Source organism: Plecotus auritus, assembly GCF_963455305.1.
Source record: "Plecotus auritus genome assembly, chromosome: 7".
NCBI classification, from domain to species: Eukaryota; Metazoa; Chordata; class Mammalia; order Chiroptera; family Vespertilionidae; genus Plecotus; species Plecotus auritus.
In genome coordinates, this window is record NC_137774.1 from 135,796,581 (window position 1) to 135,812,530 (window position 15,950).

The window sequence follows — 15,950 nt, forward strand, 5'->3', positions numbered from 1 at the left end:
CACATCTCTCTTCCTGGCTCCAATAATTCCATGCTTTAAGTATCTTTAGATCAGAGGCCCATAAATCACACAGCGCCTCAAGCCAGCTATGAATCCCTCACAATTTCAATTAGCATACAGATTTAATAGCTGCCATTAGTGGGAACTGCAGTAACTGGAAGCATCACAGCTGACCAAACATTTAAGACTTGGATATGGCCCTGGAACCCAATCTGCTCACCACATTTAAAATATCTACCACTCTTAAATCAGGGATGTCAGTGAACTTACGAGAAAAATGTTGAGCTTAGGTTTGTCTGACTGCCTCTGTGGACACCCATAAAAATGATCTCCTGGTTACAAATCTAATAGCTTTTCTTAATTCTCATCCTCTCTGACTCACCAGAAGCATATGACATGTGGCTCAGTGTCCTGCATGAACTGAGCTTCTGTCTCTTCCCCCCATCACCACATTACCCTGGCACCCTCTCATACCCTGGCTTCTCCGTTCTAATGGGGTTAGTCCTTCTGCCTTTTCCTCCAAGGTTTGGCCATTCAATTAATGTAATCACAATTAATTTATTCATTCCACACATATATATTGAGGGCCAGGCACTGGGGAATCAACAATGATAGCTTCCTGGCCACATGGAATTTACAAACTAGTTGGAAATACAAATATAATTATAATGATAATAATTAGAACATAGCACACCACACTGAAGATAGAAGATGTACAGGCAGCTCTAAGAGCTTACAGCTGAGAGGTCTAACCCAATTTGAGGGTACTAGGAAAGACTTCCTAGTAAAGCTGACGTAAGGTCAATTCCTAAAGATAAAGATAAACTGTCAGGAAAAGAATGTGTGCAAACGCAGTGTTCAGACCTTGGGTCTCCTCATTATATGAATTCTTCATGCGTGTGTTCACTTCCCGGATTTATATGCCTTACCTATCCCGCCAGAGACCTGTGCTGTCCAATATGGCAGCCACATGTGGCTACTGAGCCCTTGAAATGTTGCTGGTGTGACTACAGAACTGAATTAGTTTTATTTTTAACAAATTTAAGTTTAAAAACTGATGCTTGATTCAGTTAATAGAAAACTTAAATATGTTTGGAACAACTTGGGTATGAATCTACTTTTCCAAGTGTAAACTTCATGAAATCTAAACACAAAAGCAAGCATTTCCAATAAAAATTTGCACCCAATTGAGATATTCAGTAAATGGAAACTACACACTAGAGTTGAAGACTTGGTACCAAAAAAAGAACGCAAAATACCTTATTTCTGGTTATCAATTTCTTGTTGAAATAACATTTTTGGATATTTATTAGGCTAAATCAGTGGTCGGCAAACCGCGGCTCGCAAGCTTCATGCGGCTCTTTGGCCCCTTGAGTTTTTAGCAAAGGCCAGCTTAGGAGTACCCTAATTAAGTTAATAACAATGTACCTACCTATATAGTTAAAGTTTAAAAAATTTGGCTCTCAAAAGAAATTTCAATCGTTGTACTGTTGATATTTGGCTCTGTTGACTAATGAGTTTGCCAACCACTGGGCTAAATAGATAAGTTGTTAAAATTGATGAAATACACTAAATGTATCTGTGAACTAAATAGAAAAGAAACAAATGTGGATTTGTAAAATCATGATGTTTTTCTCTGGACCTGAAAATGGGTTGAAAGACGTTTTATTATGTTTGTGTTTTTTTAACTTAGTTCATCTTTTGCACTAAGCAAATGCCATGTGAAATTGATTGCCGGGGATATTTGATATAAGCATTCATAACACACCTCAATGACAAGATTTTATGTCCTGAGTTTCTGCCACATTGAAGTCAAACTGTAGCACTGTTTGTATTGAAATGCTTATATTGATTGGATTTTTATTATTTTTTTTGTAATTTCAATCTTCCTCTTCATAAATATATTTAGCATCATATTACAATTGTCCCAAATTAGAAGTGTTTTCTCTCAGCACAGTGATACAGAAAGCTTTGCTGTGTTTGCTTTTACCAGCTCATGTATATCATGTTTTAAAAAAATCCATAACATAATGGGGAAAAAAATCTAACAAAGTCTGGCTTACCTTGCCGAGACATATCTGCATTTTACTAAAGCATTTATTCCTTGATTTTGTGTCTTTTAAGACATCATAAAATATCTCATCGCCTTTTTATTTACTTTTTTTCTTTTGTCCTTTTCTCCATGGATAAATCTCTTTGTTTTGTCTTTTATCTAACCCTTTTATGGAAAAATACCACTTGCATCAAATCACATTTAGGTGCTTTGATCCTGAAAGGCCAAATTAATAACACAGGGAAAGTGAATGTTAGCTGGCTTTAAAAGCAAAACTGAACATGACTGCACTGTCATTAACCTACATTAGTCCCTCCATCTCCACTGCTGAAACGCCCCAGCCTTAGGACAGGCGGTAAATAATGCTGATGCGGTCTGGCCAGCATGTGTAGTTGCTCTAGCTTTTATCTCTTGATCACAGTCTCTGCAAGATGAGCGGTATGAAACGACTCACCTGTATCACCTTTCATTACAAATCAGGTAAGCACAGGCCGCCCTTTTGATTGGCTATAATAAACTGCATAAAGGAAGCTTCCATTTCCCACTAACGTCTGCATCGGAGGGAGAAGAGAAAAAAGTCAGCAAGTCAATAACCTTCCCCCTAAAATGAAACTGTGATTTATGCTGCTCTTACACAGTGCCAGGACGTCCGTCTTCCAGGACAGCGAGTGATGCTGCGGGCAGCCAATGAAAACCAAAGCCTGAAATATGCTTCTTATTTGATGCTCAAAACACTGTTTTATTGAGGAAGGAGGACAGTAAATCAGAATAAAACTTCATTTCTTTGGATCCCTCCAATTTGGAAATCACGGTACCACACGCACAGGGCATTTGAGTCTTTTTGAGTTAAACCGCCCCCCACCCCCCCCCCAAAAAAAAACACAAAAAACTTTTCCTCTAAAAATTTGCTGTACCTTTCAAACAAGGCCATTGCAGCCAAACCTTGAATATGCTGTACTGTGATAAAATGGGTATGTTATTTGGAATTGTGCTTTAGAATTTGAATCACAATTGTCTTCAGAAACATGCATAGACTGGTATAATGGGGACTGATTACTCAGTGTGAACTCCTAATACACACACTTAATTTTGGGGGGAGGCAAAATGGGCAAGTATTAAATTACCGTGGCTAGGCTGGTCTGGAAACAGGTGCTTCTAAATCACTGGCTCCATTCAATTTAAATATTTATCAAGTAACATGTCATGTCATACAAATCAAACTAATATGTCCATTTACATCCTACCTTATAACAATGCACAACATTTTAAAGAAATGAAACAGCATTTGTTTAAAATAATTATTTGTACAGAAGCCTTCCTAATAGAGTGTGTCCTTTTATGTTGTGAATTAAGGCAGTTTCATTGTTTTGACATAAAAATTATTTCAATAACAAACTTCCCAAGACCAAAAAAATCCACTTTGAGCTGCAGCAGCTCGAATACATTACACCTGCACCCCTGAAGACCAAAAGAAAAACCCCTGAACTGAACTGTGTTTGGGAACGTTGGCAAGGACACTACCCCATGTTCACAGGTACTAATTAACCCTGCAGATTCCTGCTCTGGATAGAGATTTCATTCAGAGAGCTCCTAACCCAGTGGTGGGCAAACTCATTAGTCAACAGAGCCAAATATCAACAGTACAACGATTGAAATTTCTTTTGAGAGCCAAATTTTTTACACTTAAACTTCTTCAACGCCACTTCTTCAAAATAGACTCGCCCAGGCCGTGGTATTTTGTGGAAGAGCCACACTCAAGGGGCCAAAGATCCACATGGGGCTCGTGAGCCGCAGTTTGCCGACTACGGTCCTAACCCATTCCTCAGCCTGGACTTGCTCTAAGGCAGCAAAATGCTAAATTGGAATTAAGGGGGTAGTGCGTGTGGGTCAGGGACGAGGCTGGAGAACCCCAGGGCATGGGGGATAAGTAAGATGGCCTCGGAGTCTTAGTCCGAGACTCTTTGGGCTACTTTCTCTGTTCCTCATATACCTCACGCTCAGAAAACGTTAGTAAATGGGTGATTAACACGAACAACAATGAAACCCTTGACGTTTCTTTTCTTTTTCTATCTTATGTGCAGAGGGCTGAATTAACTTCCCTGCCACCACACTATCAACAGCATCATGCAAATGCACAACTTTATCTCCCGCTTTTATCAACATTTCCTTCCACGCCCTCTGCCAATGTATCTTAACTGTAGATTCGAATTTCAATAAAACCTTTATGTAATAATTAGTGTATCATTTTATTTACATAATGGCAACATGCTAGAGTCCTCACTTTTTTTACTCTTTTCACTCAGCATTGTTTTTATGATTTTTTTTTTTTTACCATTATTGTTTCTAAGGGATGGAAATGATTTCGCCACCTTTTGCATACCCATTCCCCTAGTGATAGACACACAGAATGCTCCAACCTTCTCCTTTCACCAAAAACACTGCTGAGAACATCCTCAGATATGGTCCCTTAGGGTTGACGAGTGAATGTCTGTGTGTATGCCGGGGGTGAAGTATGCGAGGTCAGAGTGTACATATTTACACATTTTGACAAACATCATCTCATTTTCTCCAGAATGACTCCCCTACGTACTTTAGAAGAATGCCAATTCAAGCCACCCTCCCTGCATCCCAAACCTCGTCCTCTCCCTCACTCTTAGTGTTTAGTCACCAAGGACCCAGCCTTAGCATGGCTTTGAAGAGGAGAGAGGACTCTGTCTCCTGCCATTGACTCCCACGGCATATGGGCCCTGTTCACATGCATCACTACTTGGCACACATCCTCTCTGCTCTGCTGGGCACCATCGTGTCCTCTCTGAGAAGGAACTTCATGCAGGTGAGTGTGAAGGTGGGAGAGGGTATGAAAGGAGTGAGGGTCAGCGGACATGGCTCCTAGTAACCAACCCTCCTAGAGGCTTGCATTCCAAGTCCAAATGGAAATAAGAGGCAAGAGCCTGGGCTGACTGCCAGGAAGGAGCAGTTGGTCTTTGTCCATTTCACTATCTTTCTACCCACTCCTAATTGCCACCAGGAAGGAAGGAAGGAAAAAAGGAAGGAAGGAAGGAAGGAAGGAAGGAAGGAAGGAAGGAAGGAAGGAAGGAAGGAAGGAAGGAAGGAAACGGAGAAAGGGAGGAGGGAGGGAGGAAGGAGAGAGGGAGGGATAGAGGGAGGGAGAAAGGGACTTGAAGCTAGGAGCAAACCTCATCTGACCAGAGGAGATCCTCAGGCTCTGAAGCAACAAATAGCATTGCAAAGTCAGATGGGGTGGGAGAGCTCTGAGCGGATAAGTTGCCTTCTCTCACCAGGATGGGGATCCCAGCCTGGCAGACATAGGGGATAAGGGTGGAAAGAGCAGGTATCAATGGAGTTTCCACTTCAGCCACAGTTTACACAAATGTTGGTTCTAGAAATTTCTCCGCTCTCCTGGCTAGGCCATTTAGACTAGCCATCCTGGAGGAGGAGGGGGAGGAGGAGGAAAGGCACTGCCTCTTTATATGGAGCCTTTGATGGAAAGCTGGGCCTGAGCCAGAGTGAATGTAAGTGGCTTCTGGGTGTCACACAGTAGAAGGTGAAACAGTGTAGTGAAGCCACGAGGTGTGGTGTCTGGGGACAGGCTGTGTGGTTCTGAATTCCAGCTCCTCACGTTGCCAGCTGGGGACCTTTAGACAAGTCACTTAACTTCTCTGGGTCTCAGTTTTCTTATCTGTAAAATGAGATAATAGTACTGGGACAGTTGTGAAAATTAAAGAATTAACATATGTTCACTCCTCAGAACAGGTATGGTACATAATAAATGCTTGTTAAATGTTAGTAAAGAGAATGACAGCAAATCTTTTCTCCAGGAGGTGAGTGGGGGTGTCTCCCCCCTGCTCCCACCTCTCAGTCCCCCACTCCCCTTGGAAGAGCAACATCAGCCTCAAACATAAAACCACAGAATTCTGGAGGGCAAGCTGATAATTCTCTTGCCTTAACTGTCTAGCTGGTCAGTTCTGGAGTTTTCCATCCTCCCCAGTCTCCTGCTCAGTCCTCCTGGAATGCAGTCTGATCTAGCCCTCCTCAGCCTGAGCTGGACCTCCTCAGCATGACAGCAACTTTCCCGAGGCCTCTCCACTGAGAGGTTCCTCTGCTGTGAGCCACACTCTCAGGTCACCGCAGGCCAGCCTCAATCAGGCGCTCGGTGCTCCATTACCGTGTTGACAGGCTTGCCTTTGAGAAGCGCCCAGGTGCGTCTGATTCGGCCGGGGCTGATTCCTACCAGCAGGGAAAGTCTCCTGATGCTCAGTGCCTAATGAGCGCCTGACACAAATAAACACAACAGTCTGGCTCCCTCCAGCAGCCGGCGAAGGCCCCGATAGAGTGCTGCAGGATGGAAATGGGGGTCCCAGGCCAGGGAAAGAAAAGGCGAGAGAAAAAGAGAAAGAAAGAAAAACAACCCAGAAGCTTGAGAACCACTTTCAATCACAATAACCTAGCTGTCGCTTAGCAAAGGCAACATCTCGGGCCGTGGACAAGCTACTTCCAATTCTGCTGTTCTGAGCAGCAGCTCCCGCGGAGGTTTGAGCCAAGTGAAATGTGATGGGACAACAGTTCCTCGCTCCGAACTCCATCAGCCACAACCGTCATCAGGATGGGAACTCATTCCTAAAACTGCTGACTCACGAAGGAAAAAATAGCCGCACAGCACAGGCTTCTTTAACAAAACTCATTAGAACGGGGCTCAGACGTGTGGAGGGTCTAACAGCCCTGGCAGGTCATTTATCACACGGCTCATGACTCAGTTCAACAACACACTCACTGTGGGCTCGTCTGGCTCAGGCACTGTGTTCAGTACTGTGAGGGTTATAAAGGTTACTAAGCCTGATCTCTGGCTTCAAAGTTTCCAGAAATCGCTTAGAGTTTATTTTTCATTGACGCTGTAAAGAAAATTCTAAAACTTCTGGTCCCAAAATAAGGCAGAGGTGTGCAAAGAACACAAGAAGGGCACGAGAGGACACCTTGGCAAATGGGCTGCCTCTACCCAGGCTTCTTTTATGTTACAGCCAACAATTTCATATCCTATTTATGCTTGTTAACTTATTTTATATTTTATATCGGGTCATACAGATGGTAAAAAAATGGAATGTGGGATTCTGGGAAAAACCGAGAGTCTCTAGTGGTTTCCTAGAATTTTTTTTTTAAAGTTTGTTAATTTCTCATGTCTACACTCATTTCTACTTTAAAATTATGCTAGCTACTAGACTACCATCGAAGTTGTTGTCACTAGATGTTGTTACTTAACATGCTAATACATTTTGACAACTATGTTTTGAAATAATCGGTTTTATTTATAATCCTGTTTATTACATTTTCTGCATTTAACAACACTGTTCTGCAAGGAGGCCTGAAGGCTGCCCCTGGCCACCTGAGGGCGATGGGTTACTGACCCAGCTCTGCAGTGTTGCCCAGCAGTGTTAGCAGCACTGGATCCTACAGTTCCTTCACATCAACACTGAGCAGGAAAACTGCCATATCTTTAAAGCCCATATCTCCACTTTATGATCATGTGCCTAAGGTAATGTGCCTGGGACAATGTCTGAAAGATAGAAGGCTCTCAACAAAGACCAGCACCCCTTCCTTTTCTGGGGAGCTTGCCTGGAGGAGCTAACACCTAAGCCCTATGGTAACTGGATTAATGTACAATTGAGGAGGCAGCTCCTCTGAGTTCACTACTCAAACCTCAAAGGTCAGTGAGAGAATGTTGGCAAGCACTTCCCAGAACTGTGTAGAACTCTCTGCCCCTCAAGGAGAAGTAGGCATGTCCTTTGGGAAGGGGGAGCTATCTGTACCTTAGCGGATAAACATTTCCCGCAGGTGATGCACTGGGGATGAGGAGAGAGACAGGAGAGCCAGGGGTGGGATTGCTGGCTTGTGGCTGTGTTTAAGAATGAGTGACCTCCAAAACACTTGCTTCTGGGAACCATGAACAATGCAACATAACTGCAGAAAGAAATGGCATATACATATACCATGCTAATGCCTTTCTGACCCCATGTACATTTGTTAAGCCCTTAAAGACCTTATCATTATGGTTTTTGTGTGGTTGATGTATCTTATTGCTGCATGGGGAAAACTGAGTCAGAAAGTGAAGGAAATCTGAGCCCAAGGGTCATTTTGTTGAAATGAAAGATCACATTGATCCTAAAATGGACAAATTAAGAAATCACACATGGTATACACTGATATACCAAATTGACTCCTCTTACAGTGTCTTACTGAGGCACTTGAACACCAAAATGTTCAGGGCTGTGAAATTCAGTAAAATATGGCAAAGCTGGGTGGCAGGGCACCTGCCGGGCTGGTGAGTGGACGCCAGCTCTCATTTTAGGCTCTGTCACCCTGCAGTGTGTACAAACTACTTTGGCATGCCTTACAAGTTCTGTTCTGTACCTTTCCCTTTTTGTCCATCTCTACAACCTTCAAATGATAAGCGAACAGTTGAGAAAACATGGTTAGGAAAAGTGAGTCTTTTTTTTTTTTTTTTTTATCCTTACCTGAGACATTTTTCCTATTGATTGTTTTAGAGCAAGTGGAGGAGAAGGAAAAGAAGGAAAGAGAGAGAAACACTGATGTGAGAGAGACACATCGATTGGTTGCCTCTCGCATGCTTCCTGACCAGGGCCAGGGATTAAGCCTGAAACCGAGGTACGTGCCCTTGACTGGGAATCAAACCCGAGACCCTTCAGTCTGTGGGCTGATGCTCTGACCACTGAGCAAAACAGGCAAGTGGTGAGTAAAGTCTTTTTAATATTCCAGTTTCTTCCTCCTCACCTCACCTCAACTTCAGCCCCATTGGTGAAAAGAAAATACATGTAATGAATATTTGTGTCAGGCACTGTGTGCTAAGTTACAACTTTTGGTATATAGTCCTTTAATACAGCAACCCTGTATTATGCCCATTTTATAGATGAGAAAACAAGGACCAGAGAGCCCAAGTAACTGTCCTAAAGGTGACAAAGCTAGACAATGGCAGGGCTGGCCTGGAATCCAGGCCTGTGTTCCCCCTACGCCCATGCCATTAACCTCTCTGCCAATTGCCTGTGCCCAGAATTCAGAACACCTTGCTGCTAAGACAGAGCTTGGTTCTGCTGGTGCTTTCCATGAAGCCTGCAGGGTTGGCTGGTGATACATGCCAATGGGTTAGGGCAGCCTTGGGCAAACTACGGCCCGCGGGCCGGATCCGGCTGTTCTATCCGGTTCTCTTGCTCTCCCCTCCGCTCCTTTACTTTGAATTTATATTAGTTCACACAAACACTCCATCCATGCTTTTGTTCCGGCCCTCCGGTCCAGTTTAAGAACCCATTGTGGCCCTCGAGTCAAAAAGTTTGGGTTAGGGTGTCAGGTTCTCCTTCTTTCTACCTGGGCACTATGGCCTTTAAAATAGGTCTTTATATAGAATGTGCTCTTGGAATATCAATTCATCCAACAAATGAATGAGAGACTCTGATTCATTGGGTTCCAGGTAATCAGGGTCTTAAATATTATTTTTTCCCTGACTCTGTCATTATCTTAACTTTTATCCTACTTTGACTTTCCTCTGACTACTCTGCTCTTCTCACCCTCCAGGCAAGGTTGGCACATTTTAGACATTTCAGCTCATTTTCCTTCTTTCCTAGAGCTCTATGCTCACACTGGGCTTTGCTGACAGAGTCTGGGTATCTGACGTAGACATGAACCTGACAGCAATAATAACTACCATTTTTGAGCATTAATATGCACTGGGTGTTCTGACGTGATCATTAATTCCCGCCACATTGCTGACTAGGAAATGGGGCTGGGGGCGGCCGAAAAGCTTGACAAAGCTCACACACCCAGAAGCAGAGGGGCTGCCATGAGACTCAAAACCAGCTCTCACTGCCTGGTCTTTTCCTGGCCACAGGACCTTCCTGTGAACACACACACAGCCTTCCCTGCTTCTTTCTTTAGCTAGACAGCTATTCGACTCCCCCTCCTCCCCTCACCCCAGTTTCACCATTAGGGAGCAGAAATGTAATAGCTTCGCACATCTTGTAACTAAAGAAAGCAAAGACATCTTGGTCATTAGACAACCTCGGGAATATGTGTATTTTTAAGCCCAGACATCTCACTGTGGCTGGAGGGAGGGCTGGGTTGGGTCTGGCTCTATGGGTGCCCCCAGCTTGGCCCTGTGAGGTCTGCAGTGAAGGGCGGGCCAGATGGAGGCCCTGGGGCTGCTCCAGGTTCGATTTCTGGTCAAGGGCACGTACTTCGGTTGCATGCTTGATCGGCTGTGGGCTTTAAGAGCTGAGGCATTTCCTGCTGAACTGAGAACCTTCCCACTTAGCTAATGGAATGTCCATGCTGCACACTGTCACGCATCCCGGCAGGGGACAACACCTCATCTGATTCGCACACAAATTTAAAAGAGAAAATGACAACAGAGGGCTTAATGGAACGGACAGCACTGCCATCGGCAGCAATGCCGAAGCCTGGGCCTGGATGCAAGCTCTCAGCAGGGAGGGAAGGAGCCTGTGATTCAGCGCCCTGTCCCATTTTCCCCTTAAGGCTCTGGGACTTCCAGTAAATGCTGAGGTGTCCTGATCACCAGGGGGTGTGGGGGAAGGGACAAGGCTGCAGGACCATCTTCATATACGGCTATCTGTTCTCGCACACAGTGCTTGCTCTTTTGTGAATCGCTGGTCGATCCCCACTGTGGGTCAGACGTCATGGGCTTGAGAATAGGTGTGGGGTCACGAAGAGCCACATTCTAAACACCTGGTCTCAGCTGTTGCAGGCACCTGACTCCTGAGGCAAAGGTGCTTCCTCTGGGTTGGCTGTTCTCCTGCCCTCCCTTGCGTTTTGGGGCGCACACTTTGCCACAGGGGGAGAAACAGCCCAGGGGCCCCTGAATGGGTGAAGCTGCTCACAGGGATGCGGCATGATGACATCCAAGCACGCTCCCTCCTAAGGTCTTGTCAGAGCAGGCGAGGTAGTTTTATGTTGGGAACCTTCAGGTCTTGGCGGCCATCCGTCTCCAGGGAAACTTCAGCCCCAAGAGTGGTGATGTGAAGATAAAGCACCACCGTTATCCAATGCTGATTCAGAAACTCGGCCTCCACAGGCAGGTGGACCCACAGTCCTTCAGGCACTCCTGGCACAGCCCATGCCTTAGCTAGCCTCCCTTTCTGCTGTTGTGTCTGACTTCAGAAGGATCCTTCCAGACTTCCTTTCGGCATCGTTAGTGATCAGCTCAAGGTCTGCTTTGCATCAGATGCTTGTCTGGAGCCAGAATTCAAGTCTCGTGGCATCGGGTTCAGGCTTTGTGCGCTGACCACTCGGCCACAAACACAGAAGGCAACACCCAGAAGCATGGAAGAGCGCATCCTTCCCTCATGACCATGTGTGTTTGTCATTTGAAATACTTGCCATGGGGATGCCAACTATTGATTCCTTCCCTCAAGAGCAAATCCTAATCCGATGTGAGAGGGGTCGGGACCTGACTCTCAATCGTATTATTATGCGCCAAATACTTCCCCTGCTGGGCAAGAGCTCAATGCACTCTACAGGTGATGGTGCTCAGAGGTCCCCTGAGTGAGAGAGGATGGGGGGCAGGACCTGCCTGCTCTTGTTTCTATGGGCTGAGGCATCATTTACACACTGCAGAATTTCAGAGGGAAATGGAAAGCCTTGCATGCTTTCAGAAGCTGCATGGCAAGCAGATGGAGTGTTAACCCCTTGTCTATTTTAGGTAAAGTAAAAAGATGTCTCCCGGGAAAGAAGAGCTATTTGAATGTCAAAGTTACTTTTAAAGCATGACTTCAAACCCGATGAGTGGGAAAGCCCTTTAGCCTGAATGAAATCAACAACACAGGGCAAGCCTGCAGGTCAGGCTGCTCTCCTCTCTGCTCCCACTCACAGCCTCCCTGATGGATGTGACGAAGACCTGGGACTTCGGAGATCACCCACTGGGAGAAGCAGGGAGCTGAAGAATCTCAAACCCGGCTGCACGGAAGAACCACCACTGTCCCCAGCCCAGAGAATCTGATTCAGTTGATCAGAAACTCGGTAGGTAGCATGTGTGTTTTCAGGGGGTGGCGGAAGTGATAAACATTTATTTAAAAGTTTTTATAAAAAAAAAAAGAAACAAACTCATAGATACACAGAACAAACTGAGGGGAGAGGGATTGCTAGATGGGAGAGGGGGAGGGAGGACTGGGTAAAAAAGGTGAAGGGATTAAGAAATACAAATTGGTAGCTATAGAATAGTCACGGGGATGTAAAGTATGGCATAGGGAATGTAGTCAGTAATATTGTAATAACTATGTATGGTGTGAGGTGGGTACTACACTTATGGGGGGATCACTTTATAACTTACGTTAATGTCTAACCACTATGCTGTAAACCTGAAGCTAATACAATATTGAATGTCAAATGTAATTAAAATATTTTTTAATTAAAAAGAATAAAAGCAGCGTAGCCGGTGTGCTCAGTGGTTGAGTGTTGACCTATGAACCAGGAGGTCACCTCTAGATTCCCGGTCAGGGCACATGCCTAAGTTGCTGGCTTGATCCCTAGTAAGGGACGCGCAGGAGGCAGCCCATCAATGATTCTTTCTTATCATTGACTAGAGGGCAGGTGCACAACATTTGTGCACTGGGGGGTGGGGCGTCCTCAGCCCAGCCTGCGCCCTCTCACAGTGTGGGACCCCTTGGAGGATGTCCGTCTGCTGGCTTAGGCCCACTCCCCACAGTTGGACATCCCTCGAGAGGTCCTTAGTGCTGCCGCGGAGGCAAAAGAGGCTCCAGCCACCACTGCTGTGCTCACCAGCCGTGAGCCTGGCTTCTGGCTGAATGGCGCACCTCCTCCTGTGGGAGTGCACTGACAACCAAGGAGAAGCTCCTGCATTGAGCATTTGCCCCCTGGTGGTCAGTGCGCATCATAGCAACCAGTCATTCTGCCGTTTGATCAATTTGCATATTAGCCTTTTATTATATAGGATGTTTCTATCTCTTTCTCCCTCTCCCTCTCTCTGAAATTACATATATATAAAAAGCATATTAATTATATATATATATAAAAAGCATATTCAGAGAAAAAAATCTTAGCTTCACCACTAAAAGTAAGTGTTCATGAAAAAGCGTAACATCCATGCAGTGATGTGCACAAATCTAAGCACCCACCTTAATGAGATTTTATAAATGAATACCTCTGAAACTCCACCACCCCCCTCAAGTTACAGAACATCATCATCCCAGAGGCCTCAGCACAGGATTTTTAAACTTAACTCTTTTATTTTGAAAAAAATTAAAACTCTTCAAGTTGCAAGAGTATTAACAATGAAATCAGCATGGGCATTTAAGAAATCTCCTCTGTTGATTCTAATATACATACTGTATCAATTGTAATAATTTGCTGTTTTTGCCACACTTCTGGCCATACAAAACCTCCACTGTTACTGATTTCTTCACCAGGTCATTATTTTTCAAGGTTCCTTCAACATAGAAATTAATGGCATTTAATTTGTTGTACTGTGATTGTTTTTATAACTTTTCATGCATTGTTTATGATCCACAAGCTCCCCTTTTTCCAGTTATATATGGATGAAGCAGCCCTATTTGCTATAAACAAAAATATCTTGTGTGTACTTGAGAAAAAGAAAAGTGGAGATCATGCTAAATATTTGTGGGTCAGCCACTGATTGACAATTGGCAAGGCCAGAGATGAAATCTGGAGGCCCCTACAGTTCCTGGACAGGGATATGTAAAAGGCAGGAGCCTGAGGAATGAAGGCCTAGTGGAAAAAAAAAAAAACACCACAAAAACAAGAGCAACCACACCCAGGCCTGGTGGAAATATGCAGAAGCCAATCTGAGCTCTGAATTCAGGAAGGCCAGCAGGAGAAATTCTGAAATGTGATGGGAAGGCAGGATGAAGGAGGCGACAGCAATAAACGCAGGAGCCAAGCTTCTCCAGAGAACATGTGGCTACAGTCAAGGAGCTGTGCTGTCTGTCATCAGAGGCCGAGACACAGGACAAGGCTGGCTCAGAAGGAATGCGGCTGCCCGGGGGTGCCCTGTGGGACTGCAACTGTGTGCACCTGAGCGATGCACCTTATTTTAATTTGCACAAAGGCTGCACACGGACTAGCAGTGGCTCTGGGAGCAATGCTGGTACAGCTGGACTCTGCCCAGGCTCTGCACCTCCTCTTTGGCTCCTGTACATAGGTGCAATTCCTTACATGACAGAGAAGTGGCTTTTCCATTCGCAACAGAGTCAGATGCAGCTCAACGAAGGAAGGTTCCAGATGAATGAGGAGAAACGCCTTTAATTCCTCACGTGGTGGCAGAAGATGAGCCTGATGATGGATGTGGGGAACTGCCTGTAGGACGGCATCTCTGGCCCAGAAGTGAACAGTCTTAAAAGGATGAGCCCATCTCTTGAGCTTGGCACCCCACACTCAAACGTTTGGCAAAGACAAGTTCTCTTCAGGCCAAGTACCCAATTCCTTATGTATTGTTCTTGCAAAATACAATTTCGGTTTGCATGTAACATTTTATTAAAAGAAAGAGTGGGACATTAAGAATTTTGTAACTCAGTGTAGTAAAACAAATGGCACTGCCTTGGAATACTAAAGTCTGTCTTGTCTTTGATTTTATAAGAAGTTGGATTCACTTAAGGTTGTTCCCTAACAGAACTATGCTTTATAATGAAAAATTCCTCTGTTCTAAAAAAAAAAAAGGCAGGAAAATAGAAAAATGAGTAAAAGAGTGGGTTTTTGAAATATAATTTCAGATTGATTAGGTTTTAAACAGGACAAAGAATGAGTCTTTGAGTCACATGTGATTATAATTTATACAGTATTTCATATTTTGCAAACTTGAGCCTGTTTGTACACACACACACACACACACACACAGAGAGAGAGAGAGAGAGAGAGAGAGAGAGAGAGAGAGAGAGAGAGAGAGAGAGAGAGAACTCTCCCCATCCCTTTCCTTATAGAATAAATTTGGTTCCTGGATTCTGTTAACTTCTCTCTGAATTGCGCTGTTTGGGAGCTTGTGGCCTATGAGTAGGAGGGTTCTGCTCAGAAACATGAAACCTTCAAGTCTGCTGAGGTGGCAGGAGCAGTAAGCACGTAGGAGGAACTGAGGAGGGGATCTGCAGTGCAAGGATGGTAAAGTCACCTCTAAGGTTCTGCAAATTGACAGCCCATGACAAGACAGGATCCTTCCTGCTGCCATCCCAGTTCTGAGCTGCCAGAAGAGGTGGGGCTGACAGGGGCTGAGAGGGGATCAATAAAGGCACTTGTGTGTGCCTGGTGTATATGACAGTTCCCAAACCTCATGTTGCTTTATATGCTGATTATGCTCTGTGCATCCTCTCCCATCCACATGGGCAGGGACCCCAGAGTTGATAGCACATAGCAAAATGCAATCATATCCCTAAACAACCATTGGCACAGTCTTATCTTGCACAGATCTCTGTATGGGGGAAAAGCTTAGACATTATAACAGGGAGAAACATGATGATAACAGTACTGTTCTCAAACCAGCAGGTAGAAGAGAGAAAAGGGATGGGAATGGAGGCCGATTTAAAACAAGGTGACCACTGGCTGGTGCGAGGCCAGCCTCTTACCGTAGTGCGGGATGATGGCCCAGGCCATGGCAGAGGCATAGATGCCGCCGATCATCCAGAACATGCAGAGCCAGCTCAGATGCTCGCCCCGCTTCTCTCGGGCCAGCACTTCCGCAAAGTAGGAGAACACGATGGGCATGGTTCCTCCAATCCTGCCAAGAGATACAGAGAATACGGGAAGTCAGGGCCTGAACCGTCACGTGAGATACAAAGGGCAGAACCAAAGCAAGCTCTCACAACACAGGCTCTCTATCCCAGCATATCAGAGAATG

The 15,950-nt window shown here is 44.9% G+C and overlaps 1 protein-coding gene across 2 annotated transcripts in view; it reads right to left on the bottom strand.

Annotated features, from left to right (window-relative positions):
- Positions 1-15,950, bottom strand: part of SV2C (synaptic vesicle glycoprotein 2C) — a 168,174-nt gene that overhangs the window by 70,486 nt on the left and 81,738 nt on the right. For both annotated transcript variants that reach the window (XM_080682425.1, XM_080682426.1), the window contains exon 4: positions 15,679-15,830. In XM_080682425.1, coding sequence (XP_080538551.1) covers positions 15,679-15,830 — 152 coding nt within the window. The remainder of the gene's footprint in view (positions 1-15,678; positions 15,831-15,950) is intronic.